General features: G+C 45.1%; 2 protein-coding genes across 11 annotated transcripts in view; one reads left to right on the top strand and one right to left on the bottom strand.

Annotated features, from left to right (window-relative positions):
- Positions 1 to 16,114, bottom strand: part of SETD4 (SET domain containing 4) — a 35,427-nt gene that overhangs the window by 17,553 nt on the left and 1,760 nt on the right. Inside the window, exons 1-3 of one of the 10 annotated variants that reach the window (XM_019730286.2) lie at positions 6,870 to 7,351; positions 5,255 to 5,424; positions 882 to 977 (exon numbers count right to left, since the gene is read on the bottom strand). In XM_019730286.2, coding sequence (XP_019585845.2) covers positions 882 to 977; positions 5,255 to 5,327 — 169 coding nt within the window. In that variant the 5' untranslated portion in view covers positions 5,328 to 5,424; positions 6,870 to 7,351. The other 9 variants (XM_074325626.1, XM_074325628.1, XM_019730281.2 and 6 more) reach the window with 9 other exon arrangements.
- LOC109446658 (carbonyl reductase [NADPH] 1) lies at positions 9,436 to 15,670 on the top strand. Its single transcript, XM_019730290.2, has 3 exons — positions 9,436 to 9,870; positions 10,421 to 10,528; positions 14,986 to 15,670. The coding sequence occupies exons 1-3, from the start codon at positions 9,582 to 9,584 to the stop codon at positions 15,420 to 15,422; spliced, it is 834 nt and encodes a 277-aa protein (XP_019585849.2). The 5' UTR covers positions 9,436 to 9,581; the 3' UTR covers positions 15,423 to 15,670.

Raw genomic sequence — 16,114 nt, 5'->3', positions numbered from 1 at the left:
AAGGAATGTTCCAGAAGAGAATGCTGATCCAAACTCCGTAACAATCTCAACTTCCAGAAAAGAACATTTATCCACTCTGCTCAGGGGACTGTCACAGCTATGACCACAAACAGGGCTCCTCCCCCGGCACTTGGGAGCAGAGCCACAAAGCAGCCGAGGAGCAGAATTAGCTGAGGCCTCGCCAGGACTCCTCTCCTCGAGCCACACAGAGAACAAGTACGTCCACTGGTTGGTGGGAACCTCCCTTCTGGACTCAGCTGAGCCACACAATCACCCCTCACCCTACATGACTTGAAAAGTCTCATGAAACCACTATAAGTGTATTGATGAGGACACAGGTCCTCATGAGGTCACATGACACAAGTGTCTTCCCTTTGAGGACCCAGTGAAGACATTTCCCTCAGGTCTAAGTTCCAAGAATACTTGCACTTTGGCTGAATACACAATTTAGTTTTGTTTACAGAACACTAAGACTCAATCAACTGATCACATAAATTGTCTGGGCTGCTAGAAAGATGCAACTAATTTGTGGCCACCTCTGAGAGATGTACGGAATTTTATATTTGTGGCTTTTATGTATTATCCTTATCCCTGCTTTGGCCTTATTTTTCTATTCTCATTTCCTTTTTTAACTTTTAATTTTATTTCAAAATTTTGGAATTTCTCCTTACAAGCCCATTTAAATTATTTTTACAACAAGGTAAAGCATGTTAATCCACCTTGACAAATATTATAATAACAAGGCAGGAAGCATGATACACAACACAAGATGTGCTCCCAGAGAGAATACAGCCCACCTGCAAAAGTCACCCCTGCTTTCCTGTCACCTGTGCCCACATCGCATGTGAGAAAGGTCATGAGAGTTGAATGCCAGAACTTACCTGGAAATCTAGCAGGTATTAAGTTTGGATCTTCAAACTTCCTATTTTTTAGCCACCTCTTAAGCTCTATAAATTCAGGCTTGTAGCTCTCATTCACTAATCAACAGAAAGAAAAAATGATTAAAATCACTATATAATCAGATCAAAGAAAATCTCTGATGAACTGTCTAAGTCAGTGTTATCATAAAAGTGAATAAACTTTTAAACGCACAAATAATGAAAACAAAAAAACCATATGATCATCTCAAAGAGGCAAGAAAAGCAACAGATAAAATCTAACATTCATTCCAAATACTCTCAGCAGTGAACTCCCTCAACCTGACAAAGAGTATATAACAAAAACTCTACAGCTGACAAACTGAATGATGAAAAACTGAGTGCTTTCTCCCTAAGATCAAAAACAAGGATGCCTGTTCTGCCCACTTCTATTCAACACTGTACTGGTGGTTCCAGCCAGAGCAACAAGGGAAGAGAGATGAATAAAAGGATCTATTATGCGTTGAACTGTGTCCCCCAAAATTCCTATGCTGAGGACCTCAGAATACGACCTTATTTGGAGACAGGGTCTTGTGATGAGAAAACAGCTACTCAGAGTTACTGCCCAGGCATCTGACAGTGTGACACCCCGTTCACACCCACAGTCTGGACAGTTCGATAAAGACGCAGCTTAGGATTCCTGCCACAGGTTCCCACTTTGCTTTTCCCGGGGCACCTTTTCAAATAAACACTTAAACAGAGCTGAGCCTGTAAAAAGTTAGTGACCTGGGCCCCAACCACTTTATAAGTAACAGGTGTTTGCTGCCCTGATCTCCTTGCTCTGGACCTGGGATGGAGGACTGCCCTTCCCCCACTCACTGTGCCCATTTCTGGGGCCTGTAAGTAACAAACCTTGTGACTTGACTTCCTTTGTGTGAATGTACTGAAACTGCGCCTTCACTCAAAACGGCCCTGGGGCTTTCACTTCCCCAAAGTGACAGCTTGGATAATGAGGAGCCCCCTGCCGACCCGTGTGGGTGGCTGTGCCTCCTCCTGCAGCAGGTCACAGTCTGCATGCTCTTCATTTAATACAGTAGCCATGGGTCCTCCAACACATGTCTTTACAGAGATAAAATGAGGTCATTAGGGTGGGTCCTAACCCAATGTGACTGGTGTCCTTATAAAAAGGGACAATTTGGACACAGACATGCACAGAGGGAAGATGACTAAAGAGACAGAGAGAGGACAGCCCTGTACAAGCCGAGAGAGGCCTGGCACACATCCTTCCATCACAGACTTCAGAAGGAATGATCCCTGCTGACATTTTGATTTTGTACTTCTGGCTTCCAGAACTGTGAGACCCAGAAATTTACAGGTGAGGTGTAAATGCCAAATGAAAAATGAAGACCCAATTAAAAAACAGGCAAAGGACTTGAACAGATATTTCCCCAAAGATGACAGACAGTGAGTGAGCATATAAAAAAAGTTCAATATCACTAATCATTACGGAAACAAATCAAAACCACAATGGGTATCACCTCACACCCATTAGGAAGGCTACCAACAAAAAGCAGAAAATAAAAAATGTTGGCGACAATGTAGAAAAATTGAAACTCTTATGCACTGTTGGGGGAAATGTAAAAGGGTGCAGCTGCTGTGGAAAACAGTATGTTGGTTCCTCGAAAAATTAAAAATAGAATTATCATATGATCCAGCAATTCCAATTCTGGATATATATCCAGAACAGAAAGCAGGGACTCGAAGAAATATGTTCATAGCAGCATTATTCACAATAGCCAAGAGGTAGAAATAACTTAAATATCTTAAATAACTTCTAGATATAGATATAGACAATGGAGTATTTATTATTCAGCCTTAAAAAGAAAGGAAATTCTGGCACATGCTACATGAATGAATCTTGAGGTCATTATGCTAAGTGAAATAAGCCAATCAAAAAAGACAAACACTGCATGATTCCACTTATATGAAATATCTAGAACAGTCAAGTCATGAAATCAGAAAGTAGAATGGTGGTTACTAGGGACTGGGGGGAGCGGGAAATGAGGAGTTATTATTTAATGAGTATAGAGTTCCAATTTTACAAGATGAAAAGAGTTCTGAAGATTGGTTGTACAATAAGGTGAACGTACTTAACACTATTGAATTATACTTAAATATGGTTAAAATGGTGAATTTTATGTTACATGTATTTCACAACTGTTAAAAATAAAAAAATTTAAGAGATCTCAAATCAATAACCTAAACAGAGATACAAGATGTGATCAAATAATATCATGAATGTTTAAATTTTTTTTTTAAATTACGGCAAGACACATTGCCATTAATCTCCCTCAAAATGCTCCCCCTCGCTTCGAACACACTTATCCTGTCGTTCTTGCCACTTTCTGAAGCAGTTCTGGAAGTCCTCTTTCATGAGTGTCTTTAGATGCGCTGTTGTGGCTGCCTCCATGTCCTGAATCATTTTGACTTTGGGGAAGAGCCAGAAGTCGCACGGTGCCAGATCCAGTGAATAAGGCGGATGAGGACACAACATAAGGTTTCTATTTGACAGAAATTGCCGTACCAGAAGCTATGTGTGACATGGAGCATTGCCAGAGGATGATTTACGGCACTTTAAAACACACCTTCTCTCAACTGTAGCTCACAGCTGACTGACTGCACCGAACAAGTTGAAACTTGTCACACACTGTTACTAAGGTTCAATGTGCCACTTCCTATATTGAAGATCCCTGCCCTTCCGTTGGATGGCACTCAGCAGCAGCATTCACCACATTTTTGTGATCAGAACAGAAAGGCTCCATGTCACACATCGCTTCTAGCATACGACAATTGCTGTCAAATAAAAACATTACAGTGTGTTCTCATCCACTTTATTCATGGATCTGGCACCGTACGACTTCTGGCTCTTCCTCAAAGTCAAAATGACCATGAAAGGTAAACGTTTTGAATCAATTCAGGACATTGAGGCAGCCACGACAGCGCAACTAAAGACACTCATGAAAGAGGACTTCCAGAACTGCTTCAGAAAGTGGCAAGAACGACAGGATAAGTGTGTTCGAAGCGAGGGGAGTATTTTGTGGGCGATTAATGCTAATGTATCTTTTACTGTAATAAATTTTTTTAATGTAAACATTCACTGTATTTTTTAATCACACCTCATATATGATCCAAGATATAAGGCTCACAAAATATGTTACCCAACCTTGAGAACAGATTTTACAGGAAGAGCATCTAATACGTGAACATTTAATGAGCAAACACAACACACCCAGCATGATGTTACCCACTGTGGGGACGGCTCACCGTGTTCTTCACCCTCAACAAGTTGACATTTTTAGTGGGGAAACAAGACTTCCATGAAAAACAATTGGAAAACCAGTAGGTCCTTAAGAATAATACCCAATAAGCATGATAACGAAGGATGACATTAGTGAAAACTGGAAATGGCATTACGAAAAATAAGATCGCAGCTCAGCCTTGAAGGTGAGAGAGAAAATGAACACACAGGGAGAAGGAAAACAGATGTTCTAGGCTGAAGAAGTATTTTGAAGAATGGCAGAGGTGGAAATGTATGCGGTGTGCTCAGGGACAGTGAGCAGAGAACATACTCCCAACACATGGAGTGGCAGGCTGGAGCCACTTAGACAGGGAGTTAATGTCAGGAGTTTGGATAGCATGAAGAAAGGAATAAGCATCCCTGAAGTCTCCTAAACAAAAAAGGTGACATGGAACCAGTCCCTTAGGAAAGTTAGACTGACTGCAACGAATGCAACAACCACAGCTGCAGGTAAACCAGCAAAGAGCCAGTTGAAATCATCTATGGGTAGAATGAGAAGGGAAAAGTTAAGCTAAGAAAGACCTGGCAAGACTTAGGAGGACACTGGCTACAGAGGGCAAAGAAGGGAAAACAGTAAAAGATTACCTCAGACAGTGCTGGCGTGGAGTCAACTAGGAGAAGTGTTATTAATTTTTATGAAAAATAACACTTGCATTAATGTAGTACTTTCTAGTTGGCCAAGCACTTTCACATATAGTATATTATTCAAACTGGGTGACATTGAACTTGAAATGATGAATTTATATCCAAACATTGGTATCTTATGGGTAATTAGAGGTCAGGAGGGAGGTCGGGACCACAAACAGAAACCTGGGAAGTCATCCCCAGAGAAGACATAGTCAGAGTCATGAGAAATATATTTGTATTCCCACAAGGGTTATAAAGAATAGAGTGGCACTGTTAAAAAGAGTATACTTCAAGAAATATCCCCTATGAACACTGCCCATGTGCAGTGGAGAAAAGCTATGTGCATCTGTTAATACCAATCAACAAATGATTCCTTTTCCCATCACTGGCACCAAAAAAATCAAACCTGTACCTCCTCTTGATTCAGAACTTCTGAAGAGTTTTCGTCTTCTGGTCCGGCTTGTTCTTCCTCTTCCCTTCTTCATACTAAAGGTGCAGTTTCTGTTTAGGGGCCCAAACTAAAACGAAAAGCATTTCCTTTGCCTTTCTCCCCAGTTATATGATAATCACTGTTCTTTGCACCTGTAAGGATTTAAATATACAAACATGTATTATTTGGTAAACTATTTCTCTAAAGTGTTTTTTGTATATAAAACGTTTATACTGTGAGCTAAATCTTGATCCTTTGTGCAGTAATGGAAGGCCCGTTTTATTGGTCCCTCTAAAATAGTTTTATCTTGAGGTCCTACTAAATGCTGACTAACCGTGGAAATCCTCATAATTGATTTGATAATCATGTGCTTTCGTGACTTTTTCTAATCAACATTTACTAAGCATCAATCTAACAATACTTTTCGATGAAGAGAAGCCTTGAGCCTCCCCATCAGCTAGGAATTCTTAGAGAAAAAACAAAAATCCTCTTTCAGTTTGAAGTAAGTAATAATTCTTAGAACCAAGAGCCTGAAATAAATACCATTAAATGGGGGTTTGCAACAGATTAGACAGAAAATGAGCCAAGCAGACAAAACAAAGAAATGATCATAAAATCTAAAATAACTACTATAGTTTCTATGTTACTTCCTTGGAAGCCTAAAAATGAAACCCATTGAAAACAACGGCAAATACAGGTAAAGGAGCGGAATATTACGCGGCCATGAATAGGAAGAAAACGTGTGCTAATATGTAAAAATGTCCCGAGATATATTAAGTGAAAAAATAAAGTTACAGAACATTACAAACGCAATGATCCCTTTTAGGTTTGTTTTTGAGCACATTACGTATGTTTATAAAACAAGAGAATTTAAGGAAGAATATTTAAAAATGTGCAAGGGGAGGGGTCGTTTACTATTACTTTGGTGTCCTCTTATTCTGTGACTTATATACATGAGTACGTGACATAATGAATATTACTCGTATGTATATATATGCATGTTAACCATACAGCTGTTTTTAAACTCTAGTGCTAGAAAATACCAGACAAAAACCTATAACGAGAGTTCCAGGCACTATTAACGTCCGCTTCAGCCGTGGAAGGGTCACTGTTTGATCTACCAAAAGTCGGCGACTCGGGTCCCAGCGCCGACCGCGGCTCGTCCCCCCGGTGCCCAGCGCTCCGCCTGCACACGCCACGCCACGAGCGCGGTCCCGCGAGCCAGCTTTTCAGCGGAGCCCGGGTAACAGCACTGCAAACGGCACCATTCTCCCTCCCCCAGTCCTCGGACCTACAAGTCACCCTACGGTTCCGAAACACACCGCAGCCGCTGCCCCCGCAGTACTCCGGCCGGGTGGGCCTCACGCCCGCGGGTGGCAAACGCCCGGCCTTGGGCGCCTCAGCCCGGCCCCGAGGGCCTAGCAGCGGCTTCCTGGGTCCACCTTCGCTAAGCGAACGGCTTCCAACGAATGGAGCCTCCCGGTACGGGCAGTGCGATGCCAAGCCTGGCGGGGTTTGCGATCCCAACTCGCTTGTCCTCTGACACCAAAAAATTAAAATATATACGGGAAGCGTCAGAGCGAGCCTCTCCCGTTACCCGGGCAACCGGAAGTCCGCCGCCTCATGTCCGCGCCCGGCGGAGCCTCCAAGATGGCGCTGGCGGGGGGCGGGCCCCAGGCAAGCGGAGGCGCCAAACAGTACCGTAGACAACCAGGAATGAAAGAAGCGGGCCGCAGCAGCAGCACCACGGGGACAGGCTGAGCGCGGCAGGCCGGCCTTGAGTGCTCTCTAACCCAAACCAAGCGCTCGGTCGCCAGGCTCAGCCTCCTCTGCAGCGGGCACACGCCTCGCGCATGTGCAGTGTGCTCCGGTTGCGCCCAGGTCCGACTCCGGGGTAAGAAAACCCAGTGGCCCGCGGGCCGGGAACCTCCGCTCCAAAGAGCCGGCCTGCGGGGTGTTTCCTTCCGCAGTAGCGGGGAGGTACCTCCTACAGCACGCCTCCAGGCCCGACCCCGCGGGCAGGCACCCAACCTGCCCCTTGGTCCGCGGCCCTCAGCCTCGTCCCTCCGGGACCAACCAGCGTGGGTAACCGGTCTCTACCCGCCCAGCCCCTTCCTCCGCCCGTTTGCTCCAGTAGCCCCGCCCCATTTCGCCCTCACTGGCCTAATTGTCCCCTGTTCAGCCTTGCAGGAAAATTCCAAATCTTTTAGGTGAATCCTCCTCTCTGCGAGGGATGGAGCTCAATTTCTGCCCCACCCACCCCCACCTTGATTATGTGCTATGCTTAGTGACTTGCTTCCAAAAGTGCGGAAAATAACTTCACAGTGGAGAAATGTGGCAAGCACTGCCTCGGCCAGGTGGTGGCGAATTATGTTGCGAGCATGCCTGGGATGTAGGAGTGGCACCTCACCTCTGTGGTCTTCTTTCCCTAAACCCCATAACCCCAGTTCTTCCTTGACAGAAACGTCAGAAACACCTCATCAGTACTCCCAAAAGGTATTGAAGGTCATGAAAAACAAAGTAAACTCGGAGAATTTGTCATAAACCAGAGAAAACTAAGGAGAAGTGACAAACATAATGGGATAGTCTGAAGGGAATTCTGGAATAGGAAAAGGATATTAGGGGGGAAGTAGTAAAACCCAAATAAAGTGTGGAGCTTAGTTAATACTGTTGTTCCAGTGTTAGTTGCTTAGTTGTGACAAATGTACCACTTTAGTAAGATGTTAATAAGAGAAATAGGTATACTAGAAATATATTTGCAACTATTCTAAAATTGAATCTACTCTAAAAGTAAGTTTATTGAAAAGAAAAGGGGGCTGGATGTCATCAAAGACCAAAGCTCTTTCTAATTTTCCACAATACCATCATTAAGGAGTTGGCTATTCACCTTTTAGTTTGTTTCTTCGTGGTCTCAAGATAGTTGCTACAGCTCCAGTCATCACATTCTCACACATACCGTGTTTCCCTGAAAATAAGACCAAGCCGGACAATCATCTCTAATGCATCTTTTGGAGCAAACATTAATATAAGACGCAGTCTTATTTTACTATAATATAAGACCAGGTCTTAGATAATATAAGACTGGGTCTTATATTAATTTTTGCTCCAAAAAACGCCCCCTTTTCTTTTCAATAAACTTAATTTTAAAGTAGAGTCAGTTTTAGAATAGTTGCAAATATATTTCTAGTATACCTATTTCTCTTATTATTAACATCTTACTAAGGTGGTACATTTGTCACAACTAAGCAACTAACACTGGAACAACAGTATTAACTAAGCTCCACACTTTATTTGGGTTTTACTACTTCCCCCCCAATATCCTTTTCCTATTCCAGAATTCCCTTCAGACTATCACATTATATTTGTCACTTCTCCTTAGTTTTCTCTGGTTTATGACAAATTCTCCGAGTTTACTTTGTTTTTCATGACCTTCAATACCTTTTGGGAGTACTGATGAGGTGTTTCGGATGTTTCTGTCAAGGAAGAACTGGGGTTATGGGGTTTTGGGAAAGAAGACCACAGAGGTGAGGTGCCACTCCTACATCCCAGGCATGCTCTCAGCATAATTCCTCACTTTAAAATAGATGCATCCTGACAAGTTATTTTGAGTGTGAGAAAGGGCTGCCAAGCCCCCTTGCACCTGTACACTGGAAGACCTGGACATAAGTAACTTCATAACCTTACAAGTGTCTAGGGATGGTTTACTAAACCATCCTTGTGAAAACCAGCCAAGGATAAGTCAGTAGTTTTTCCTTCACATACTTAGGGGAGGAATCCACACACGCTTGATCTCTTGCCATGTTCTCCCCAGCTGACTCCTCAACCCCAGTTCCGAAGACTTCAATTCCAGCGATATTTTTTTAAACACCAGCGGGAAAAATGTCTATACAAATGCCCCATTTCTTCAAGCGCTAGTGTGAATGTTTGGTTAGGGGAATACGAGGAAAAACCCTTGGAGAACCTAGGATAAGGGTTCAGTTTAAACGTAGTCGAGTCACACGACCGATCTAATGATTCTCCGCTGACAAGCGGGCAGTCGCCAGCAGCCAACAGCCTCCGTCTTCAGCCGCCCTGCTTTGCATACCACCCATCCCCTTTCCCGCACGCCCAGCGGCCGGGGGAGTTGACTGGGAAGCTACGCCCTGAGTGGCGGGTGGGACCTGCGCTTGCGCGCTCAGCAATACCGCTCGGGAGTGCGCCATACTTTTGCACACCGAGCCTCGTACAAGCGCGTCTGTGCCCCGCCTCGTTCGGCATCCACAACTGGTCTGCTGTCACTGCGAGTGCCGGGTGCGTTCCCCACCCGGCCATGTCGTCCTGCAGCCGCGTGGCGCTGGTGACCGGAGCCAACAAGGGCATCGGCTTCGCCATCGCACGGGATCTGTGCCGGCAGTTCTCGGGGGACGTGGTGCTAACCGCGCGGGACGCGGCGCGGGGCCAGGCGGCCGTGCAGCAGCTGCAGGCGGAGGGCCTGAGCCCGCGCTTCCACCAGCTGGACATCAACGACCTGCAGAGCATCCGCGCCCTGCGCGACTTCCTGCGCAAGGAGTACGGGGGCCTGGACGTGCTGGTCAACAACGCGGGCATCGCCTTCAAGAGTAAGGGGCTGGTCTCAGGGGAGCAGCAGCCCCGAGCACCTCCAGCCAGGGTGGGCTGGATCTGTCGGGGAATCACTGCGACGGGGCTTCTCGCGCCTATGGAGTGCAGAATGCCTCCCTAGGGAAGTAGAGAGAGGGGACGGAGTGCCGCTAGATCAGAGTACTAGGGTAATGGGGAGTGTTTCCTCGCCAAATGACCTTCGTTTCCTTGGCTCGGACTCCTTGGGATCTTTTCCAGGTTGTCACAGTTTTTGGTTTGGACTTCAGGGCACTTGGGTGAATTTTGAATGGATTATTAAATAAGAACATTGCACAGACTGGTTCACAGAGATCCCATTGTTCACCCTTCACCCAGCCTTCCCAAATGGTACTATCTTACAACACTATAGAACATCATCAAAAGAGGAATTGTCATTGGCACAATACTATTAACTAGACACCAATTTTATACAAAATTCACCAGATTTCACGTGCACTATTTTTTTATATCATATGGAATTTTACCACATGGCTACTATTTATTAACTCTATGCTCCTTCTTCCCTGAAAGCTAATGATCCCACACCGTTTCATATTCAAGCAGAAGTGACGATGAAAACAAACTTTTTTGGTACCCGAGATGTCTGCACGGAGCTACTGCCCCTCATGAAACCCCAAGGTGAGTGACGAAGAGCCCGGCTGCGGTGTTTCTGGCCTGATCTGGCCCTGCCTCCTCTGGTCTCATCTACAGGCCCTGCCATCTCTCCCTGCTCAGCTGCACTGGCCTCCTGGATGTGTCTCCACTGGGCCAGCTGCCCTTCGCCCTCAGGACTCTTTACATATTTGTCCAGCGGTCATCTGTGCTCTCTGTCCCGCTGGTCTTTGCACAAGCGGCCCTTTCTTCTCCTTCAGGTCTTTGTACAGGAGGCTCCTCAGAGACCAGTAACTGCTCGTGCCCCTCACGTTGGAGTTCCCTGAGGTTCCCATGCAGGGCCCTCCCCCTCCCTTTCCCTGTCGCTGAGTGATCTGACTCAGGCTCGTGGAGCCTCCACCACCACCAGTTCATCAGGCCCCCTAAAATCTTTTTCGGCGTCTGATCATGTGGATCTTTTTTTTAGTCTACTGATATAGTGTAACTTCTAGATGCTAAACCAACCATACATCTGGGATAAATATTACTTGGTCTTTATACGTTCAAAAGGTCCCCAAGACTACCCTCAAGTGCCATAATCACGAAGGACTCAGAACTCAGCAAATCTGTCATATTCAAAATTACAGTATATTATAGGAAATATAGACTGATTCAAATCAGTGGGAAAAGTCTCATAGGACAGGGTCCAGGAAAACCAGGCCTGGAGCCTCCATTTATCCTCTCCCAGTGGAGTCCTACAGACAGCATGGATTTCTCCCAGCAGCCATGTGTGTACTGCCAGCCAGGAAAGCTCACCCCAGCCATGTCTGGTGTTTTTGTTGGGGGTTCTCATAGACGTGGCCGACTGACCTCTTGGCTAACCTTACTCTCCAGCCCCTCCAGAGCTCCAGCTGATACCAGGTAGCCTCACCATTAGACACATTGCTAACACAGATTACGGACCCTGAACCGAGACCCCCCAAATAGAGGATAGTATTACCAGACAGGATATTCAAGACTTTAAAGCAGACCTGGGCCAAGGGCCAAACCTTTCTTTGGCCAAACAGAATCCTTTACTTTCACAGGCCACGCCCTGGACCTCCGCCAAGGCTTTCTTCCAGCAAAAGGACGGTTGAGCACATTTTAGTACAGAATTTATATAATGCATACAGCAGTAGGACCCGAAATACGCCTAACACTTGGAGGAGCCAGTGTGGGGTAAGGAGAGATTTAAAGGAACAGGTAACCCATCCTATAAAGCCACTACATACTTTTGTATGTTTTGGTGCTCATTTGATTTTCCCCTTAACTGCTACTTATTCTTTAGTTAGCATAGAACTATTTGTGCAGAACTATTTAGTATTCTTAAGAAATTAACTGAGAAATGCCAAAATTTAAGAGTTTATTTGAGGAAAAAAATCTATTTGAATTGGGAAGCACCAAAGCGAGAGTGGTTAGGAATGCTCCGCTGGCAGGTGTTTGGGAAGAGACTATTATAGAGATAAAGGCGGAAGCAAAGTAAGGAAATTATTGGTTGGCTTCTACCTAAGGCTATTGATTCAGTCCCTGTTAGTAAAACAATGAGTATCTTGAGAAGTGGACAAATTTTTGCATGGCCGATACATATTAGAGTGGCATATTGGTCGTTTTTTCATATTCCTGTTTTAATATTTCCTTGAACAAAACTTTTCCTTATCACTTAGAATATTTATTATATACTCATGGACAGAGTACTTTTGACTTACATAGATTATCATCACATCACTCTTGAGCATACATATGGAGGAAAAAGCAAAATTTTATTCCTAAAACTTTGCCACATTCAGTCTGACTCTTATGAATACCATTTTTAACCTAGTTGTCAAGTTCATGTACTTTGGTGAAATTTAACGGTGAATTACTAGAAAAAAGACCATGCTCTTGGATGTTCCAGCAATGCCAGTTGCTATCAAATTTTCTAACTGCTTACTCTCAGTGGCTGTCCTTAGCTTGTCTCACAACAGAAATGTTTCACAGACTGGTGACTGGCCCGCTTGGGGTGGCTGGGTAAGAGAAGTGGAAAGGTCGTGTGGTGTGAGTGGAGCGGGTGAGAGGAAGGGATGGTGAAGATAGGAGGGGATTGTGCAGGCCTTTTTAAGGACTTATACTCTGAAATGGAGAACTAATCGTTGATTTTTTAATTGAGTTATTTACATACAATAAAATTCACCCATTTTAGTGTTCAAATTGGTGAGCTTTGGCCATTTTGTACAGTCATGTAATAACCACAACTAAGATGAGAACATCCCATCACCCCGCAAAGCTCCCTTTGTGCTCCTCTGTACTCTCTTTTCCTCCCATCACTAACTTTGCAACCACTGACCGGCCTGCTGTCACTATAGTTGTGCCCTGTCCAGAATGCTTTTGACATCCGTCTCTATTGTATACCAGCAGTTTGTTCTGTAAGTGGATAGGCATTTGGGTTCTTTCCAATTTGGGGCTGTTATGAATAAAGTGGCTATGAACATTCCAGTTGTTTCAGTTCATAACCATTTCATATGACCGTATCTCCCAGAGCCATGCCACTCAGGTTCGCAGGGTCCCATTCAACCTTGTCAGGTCCCAAACACAGGAGTGTTCTTGGCAGCACATGGCTTCACCCTTTCAGGCATCCGGTAGCATTGAGCTAAGACACGATATCATCTCTTACTCTGAGCCTCCAGAGACACCACCGTAATATTGGATCCCTTTTGTTGCGTAACTCATTTATTCATTCCTTTACCCTCAGCTACCATTCTGACTTGTCCCCATTGATACTGATTTTTACCCAAACCTTTTCACCTTTAAAAGGGACGTGAAGTTCAGCCACGGTGCTAATCCTGACTGTCCACAAGGACACTGGTCTAACCAGTGCCTTCCCTCTGGTCCGCTCCCATTCATACAGGATGAGCTGCAGCACAGGTCCAGACCTTGTGGGCTACGTCAGCCGCTAGTCAGTGCAGCTGTATTTGCTGCCACTCCAATGTGGGGTAAAGGTACAGTTCACTCTATAGGCGCTTAGGAATTCTGACCTAAAGGTTTAAAACTGTAATTAAATTACAGTTTCTTGCTTAGGAAGTATCCCTGCTTGCCGCCCTGGTCCTGGGGCCACTGTATCAGGTCAGATAGGACAAGAAAGTTGAGGCGATATGGGGAAGAATTGTGCCGTCACCCCAGCATCCTCCCTAGCCCTCTTTTCCTGGCTCCCCAAGAAGCAGAAGCATCTATCCAGTAGGGAATCTCCTTGGCCCCCCTCATGTTGAGTGTGAGTACACGCTCGTGCATCTGTGTAAGCCAGCCCTTCACACCTTTATCTCATCATGTTGAGACAGCCAGTGTTTCCACTGCCGGTTCCAGTTCCCTACCAAACCGCTGCTCTGAGGATGAGGTAAAGCTTTGGTGCAGTGTCTTCTGAGCCAGTCTTGCTCTACCACTGGAAAACGTGCACTGACTTCTGGGTGTGCATTGCCTGGTCCTGGCATCGTGTCTCGTCTTTTCCCAGCCTAAAACCTTCAATCCGACTTGCCTGCTTTGCAGGGCTTGCCTCTCAGGAAATCTCCCCCATAACCATCTGTAGTCTGTCTCTCTTGCTAGTAGATAGAATGGCTCTTGGCATTTTGTGCCTCAGAGGGTACAAAAATCCTATGTCCACAATTATCCCACCTCTGCATCACTGCAGCTCCCGTGCACTTAGGGACCCAGATGGTCACTTGAGACAAACATACCAACATATCCATTTGCTGGTTACCAACCCCTTCAAGTCCTGGAAGTGGCCCTTCTGATGGGCATAAGCATGTCCTGCATTAATTTCCTCCCTAAATTCCCATATAACTTACATTGGGCCACAGCTCGTATGGGCATCCCTCTAATAGTCCATTTTCCAATGACCCACTCATTGATTATATTGTCATGCCATTAGTTAGTGTTCACAAGTTGATAAAACCCAAATATAGAGAAAATAGCGTATAATTCATCCCACTGAACTGATTGGTTTTTACGTTCCTCAATCCAGGCAGCCTTCCTAACCAGACACTCTCTGTTCACCTTGGAACTGCCATCCACAGACCAATGAGCTCTTTATTGGTCAGTAGACACCTGTTGGTAGAGCACTATACAAGCGACTGTAAGGGCCTCAGGTGTCCCCAAAATGGCCTCAGGGGAAAAGAGGCTCTCTACTCCTGAGTGCAATGAGTCTCGCCTTACATTCCCTTTACCGTGCTCCCATATAAACCATCTTCATTTTCTCATGGAACTCCTGGGCACTGCCCTCCCCGTTAGAACATTCCTGACATCATCTGAGACACTATGGGCATGACAGCTTTCAAACCTGTTTCATGTCTTTCACTCAGGGGCAGTCTGCATTAATGCTCATAGCAAATTGGTATTTGTTACTCGAAGGGAAATATCCTGGTCCAAAATCCCAGCAAATTGGACACTCATTATTCTTGCGTGCGCCTTCCTACGTAACGATTTCTGTTGCATTTTAGGCAGAGTGGTGAATGTGTCTAGCAGCGTGAGTCTCAGAGCTCTTAAAAACTGCAGCCCAGAACTACAGCAGAAGTTTAGAAATGAGGCCATCAGCGAGGAGGAGCTGGTGGGGCTCATGAACAAGTTTGTGGAAGACACGAGGAATGGAATACACCAGAAGGAGGGCTGGCCTAATACCGCATATGGAGTGACAAAGATTGGCGTCACAGTCCTGTCCAGAATCCATGCCAGGAACCTGACAGAGCAGAGGAGAGGGGACAAGATCCTCCTGAATGCCTGCTGTCCAGGCTGGGTGAGAACCGACATGGCGGGACCCAAAGCCACCAAGAGCCCAGAAGAAGGAGCAGAGACCCCTGTGTACTTGGCCCTTTTGCCCTCAGATGCTGAGGGGCCTCACGGTCAGTTCGTTATGGAGAAAAAAGTTGAGCAGTGGTGAGCTCAAGTCAGCTTCATTCATGGGTCCCATGATGTTATCTGTCCTGAATTGACCAAAAGAATACTTACCCTGTTAAAAAAAATCCCTATCCAAAAAATATATATATGTTTCTATCACTGACTCACTTTGACTTGGCTACTAATTCTGAGAGTTTTGTGAATTCTTTTGTGATGTAGGGGGAGAAAAAGTGGCATGGATGACAGTAATTACTGAAAATCAGTAGATGAATAAATGGTTCTTTCTACAGATTCATCGTGTAGATTATTTACGTGCTGAACCTGCTCAGAAATCTAATAGACCTAAAAGTGAGCTCAAGAGAAGGGATAGTATAACCCAAGGGTGCACAAACATAGAAAGAGCCAGACAGTAAATATTTTCAGCTTTGCAGGCTACACAGTCTGTTGAAATTACTCAGGTCTGCTGTTGGAGCATGAAAGTAGCCACACACAATAACCAATGAGTGGGGCGGGGTTTGGCCTGTCAGCTTTAGTTTACCAGCCTCTAGTATAACAACAACACTGTGACGGAAAGACATCTGGTCTGTTCTCCTTAAATGCCACACATGGGTGGGGAAAAATTGCCAAGTGTGAAATGTGAGTAGGCACTTGTATGAAAGACATCCGTCAGATAATCTGAGACCTTGGGGCAAACGGATTATGGACTGGGTATCAGTGGACACGAGAATTATTGTC

Source organism: Rhinolophus sinicus, linkage group LG01 (assembly GCF_036562045.2).
Source record: "Rhinolophus sinicus isolate RSC01 linkage group LG01, ASM3656204v1, whole genome shotgun sequence".
Taxonomy (NCBI): Eukaryota; Metazoa; Chordata; class Mammalia; order Chiroptera; family Rhinolophidae; genus Rhinolophus; species Rhinolophus sinicus.
The sequence above is the reverse complement of the archived record's forward strand: the minus strand, read 5'-3'. Positions and strand labels throughout refer to the sequence as shown.

Bases quoted from the DNA above. Each gene is read 5' to 3' on its own strand.
- LOC109446658 (XM_019730290.2), top strand. From the start codon at position 9,582: ATGTCGTCCTGCAGCCGCGTGGCGCTGGTGACCGGAGCCAACAAGGGC. The intron at 9,871-10,420 runs GTAAGGGGCTGG...CTTCCCTGAAAG, and splicing joins CGCGGGCATCGCCTTCAAGA to CTAATGATCCCACACCGTTT. The intron at 10,529-14,985 runs GTGAGTGACGAA...GTTGCATTTTAG, and splicing joins GCCCCTCATGAAACCCCAAG to GCAGAGTGGTGAATGTGTCT.